The sequence below is a fragment of the Oppia nitens genome, unplaced genomic scaffold (assembly GCF_028296485.1).
Source record: "Oppia nitens isolate AA-2021 unplaced genomic scaffold, nextdenovo-longstitch-racon4-pilon3 scaffold28_pilon_pilon_pilon, whole genome shotgun sequence".
Classification (NCBI taxonomy): Eukaryota; Metazoa; Arthropoda; class Arachnida; order Sarcoptiformes; family Oppiidae; genus Oppia; species Oppia nitens.
In genome coordinates this window covers 542,059-546,336 of record NW_026533208.1, presented here as the reverse complement: position 1 = coordinate 546,336, position 4,278 = coordinate 542,059, and the positions used below count along the sequence as shown (strand labels likewise).

Below are 4,278 nucleotides of genomic sequence, written 5' to 3'. Positions count from 1 at the left end.
ATTGAAAATTATCATTATAACAATAATAAAAAACTTTTATTTTCATTATATTATATATAATAATAATAATAATTAATATAATAATTATTTATTTTTACATACAATGTTATATTGCAAATTGTAAATACATATTTTATTAATAATTACTACAATAATTATTAGAAAATACATTTTAAAAAAACATTTTCAAATTAATAATAGAAAAAATAAATTATTTTAAAAATAGATAATTTTTATTATTAATATTATCAATTAATAAATAACATTTTTTTTAAAAAAAATAAATGAGTATATGTAAAGGTATATTTTGTGTCTACAAAATAAATTATCATTATAAAAAAAATTTATAGACATTTAATTTAAGTATATTAAATATATATATATATATAAATAATTTACAAAATAAAAAATAGTTTTATACTATACAATAAACATTAGATAATACTTTACTAATTATACTAATTAATGAAAATAATTTAAAAACAATTTATATAATTTATAATACATTTATATATATATAAAAAAATAATGGCTTAATATATACAAACATTATCTGATATTTTTTTCGGGGGACGGGTGGGTTTATCAGGCGTTCATCAATAGCTCATTGAGTGCCATAATATAATGCTGAGCCATCTGTAAGGTTTCGTATTTGGATAGTTTGGAGTCACCGCCGATTGATGGTACGACCTCCCGGAGCTTATCGAAGGCAACGTTCAACGATAGCATACGTTTCCTTTCACGGGCATTGGCGGCCAGTCGTCTTTTGCGGACCACTGGCGGAGCGGCGGCGATGGCTGTCATACTGTCGCCAATCGATAGCAACTGATCTTTCGTTGACGTCTTGTTTGTACGTCGTTTACGGCTTTTCTTTGTCTGGCCAGTCGTTGTTCGGCCACTTTGGACCGACTCATCAGTCGTCGTCGACAAACAGACAACTGTTTTATTATTATTATTGGATTTGTTTGTTATGGTCGTCGCAAATGTCGATGTCGTGTCCATCGAATCGGTATCATTTGATGGCGAACCGCACGAATACGAATACGAGTCGTGGAAACTGGCGATCGACGGTATAGAGTAGGAGTTGGCCGACGGCGAGACAGCGACGATATCGCTGGCGGCGTCGATGGAGTCGTCGCCGCCGCCGCCGCCGATTAGATTGGACTCAATCATCATATTTCTGATGATCTGCTGATGGTCTTCGTTGTTGACAACAAAACAAAACGAATTGTTATTATTATTATTATTTGTTGAATAAAAAATATTATTGTTTTCATTCATTTCCGATGCCATTTGAAGATATTTTTTAAGTAAAATATATAATAAAAAAAAACAGTCAACTCTGGAGAGTTCACACAACCAACGAAAAAAAAAATATATAACAAAATTACGGTATAATTCAATTCAATTACAGGACATCAGTGGTATTATATGAGAGAGAGAGAGAGAGAGAGAGATAGAAGTCAACATCAATTGCAACTGTTTTTCCAACTATCGTGTGGAAGCTCTCAATGAGAGTTGAATGGATAGATCAGAGAGAGAGAGAGAGAGCACAGGTAGCCAAGTCTATCTTCTCTCAGGTAGTGAGTGAGTGAATGTGTTTGTATGTATGAGTGTGTATGTATAGCGGCACAACTTGTTGAGCCTGTAGTGTGTGAAGTGGACCTTATAGACTGGCTTTTTATATGTGGAGACCTAGAGCTCCGCCACTGAGATAGAGAGTACCAGACATTGGGAGAGAGAGAGAGAGAGAGAGAGAGAGAGAGAGAGAGAGAGAAGCCTTCTCATCATTATCTTGTCAGATAACAAGGCGGAGATCCCGTCCCCATCCGTCCCCATCCACGCGCTTTTAGCCCGAAGGCAACGAAAAGGCTGTCAATTTGAACGGTCGGTTCGCATTTGACTCTCGGGTTTAGTATATATATATATATATGCTGTATTGGGATATCAAACATAACACACACACACATATACATATATATATATATATATAAACCCTATTGTATTGTATTTTATATACCCTACCAGTATATTATGTTCATTGACTATTGAAAAAAAATTGTCACTACATTAGCTATGACACACATGAGTTGACTGTCCACTACAATCATCACAGTCTCCACACCAGTTTATTTTTGAAACACATAACACATCAATGACTGTGTGTGTGTGTGTGTGTGTGTGTGTGTGTGTGTGTGTGTGTGTGTGTGTGTGTGTTCAATGTCTCAATACAAATGTTATTGATATTCATTGTTAATGTTTATATATACTGTATTGTATGATAACAATGCTATTTCCAAAAAAAAAAAAAATTAAATGATTGTTTGAAATCTATTATTTTGATTAACTCATTAAGTATTATAATATGTATTCAAAAGCAACAAAATTATCAATAGTTTTCTCAATTTCTATTGATAGTTTAATAATAAATAACTATATCCCAGGTCTAATAAATAATAATAATAGAAATATTGTATGCTTTTATGCACATATATATACAGTACAATATAATATGATTTTTTTTGAAATCTTTATTTAAGTAATGTCAACTCTTTAATAACTTATTTTTCCTAAATTTTTTTTTTAAATTTATTGTCTCAAATAAATCATAAAAATAACCCTTTAAGCAAATTGCAAAATTATGAGTTACAGGCAGTCTATATGTATGTATGTATGTGTGTGTGTATGTGTAAAATAGAGAAAGTAAGTCATATATATATAAATGATATTTTTAAAGTAAATATTCATAAGTTTTATTATGGTTTTTAAGAGTCTAGAAATCGATTTTTCAAAAAAAAATTATTTATTTTTTTTCTCTAAATTGAAAACTTAATGAAGTTTTTGTTATTTGGTATATAATATAGATATATAAACAAAAACAACAGTTTGTTTGATAATTGATTTTTTTTGTATGTATGTATCTATCTATCTATGTGTGTGCACACAATTATTGTTTGTATTTACCGATAATACAGTGGTTGGACACTACAGGAGCAACTAAACAGTATTTTTTTTTAAAACAATATATACAGTATATATAAACATGAATAATAATAATAATAATAATAATAATAAAGTGAAAGTAAAATAAGTGATCAAAATTCAATACATTGATATTGAATTTGACTAAACAATTAGTAAACGATTGATATATTCAGTATGTATTACAAATGACTTAATAAATATTCATAAATATTTCACTCCTTATAACAAACTATTTCATTATATGCTTCTCTCTCTCTCTCTCTCTCTCTCTCTCTCTCTCTCTCTCTCTCTCTCTCTCTCTCTCTCTCTCTCTCTCTCTCTCTCTCTCATGGGCTCAATTCACCCCTTAATGAGTTTGTTGTACTGTTTTTTTGGCCCTTCATATCTCAATGTCCACTACAGCGATATATATATATATGAAACAGTCATAAATACAGTCAATTTTTTGTGATGAATAGCCATTTGAATGAACAAAATAGTTTGTAGAAAATATATAATATATTGAAAAAAAATTAGTAAAAATATCTATACTTTCGATACACACAGTGTAGGGTCCACTTCCATATAGGGACAGGCAATCAGTCTTTTAATGGTTTGGAGTCCAAAAATATCTCCTCTTCCGCCACACATATATATATATATATATATATATATATAAAGTATATACATATCTATATGTGAAGTCCAGTCTATTTGTTGAATGGCTAAAGAAAACAATTTGTTGTGTTTTTGTGAAATAGTTTTTTTTGTCTCCTATTGTTCAACATATATACATATATATATACTGTACTGTATATACAAACCATTCATAAGCCTATCCATAGGTTATTACTTATAGATAGTATATTAGGAGGAACACCATAGCGGCGGCGTCGGCCAAACCTACAAAAACATAACATACATTTGTCATGAATTGATATATATTTTATTTTTTTTGGCTAAAAGAGAGAGAGAGAAAACAAAATCTTATTGACAGAGACTATATATATATATATATATAGTGAACCAATTTTAATGGACAATAGCCAAGAAAAGTAAAACAATTTGAAGACTAATCTTAAGAGAGAGAGAGAGAGAGAGAGAGAGAGAGAGAGAGAGAGAGAGAGAGAGAGAGAGAGAGAGAGAGAGAGAAATAATATAAAAGAAAAGAAAAATTGAAGACAAGGTCACCAATTGGTTTCACTTTTATTTTTTTGAGCATTTTTTCTGTTACTTTACTTTTATTTTATCTATTTTTTTTTGTTTGTCGATTAGTTGTTGCTCTCGTTGTTGTAGTTTCTGGACATTATATAT

General features: G+C 30.0%; 1 protein-coding gene across 1 annotated transcript; it reads right to left on the bottom strand.

Annotated features, from left to right (window-relative positions):
- Positions 1-585: 585 nt before the first annotated feature.
- LOC128954640 (basic helix-loop-helix transcription factor amos-like) lies at positions 586-1,173 on the bottom strand. The gene has a single exon (XM_054300242.1). It carries the CDS (start codon positions 1,171-1,173, stop codon positions 586-588), a length of 588 nt encoding a protein of 195 aa, XP_054156217.1.
- Positions 1,174-4,278: the final 3,105 nt, after the last annotated feature.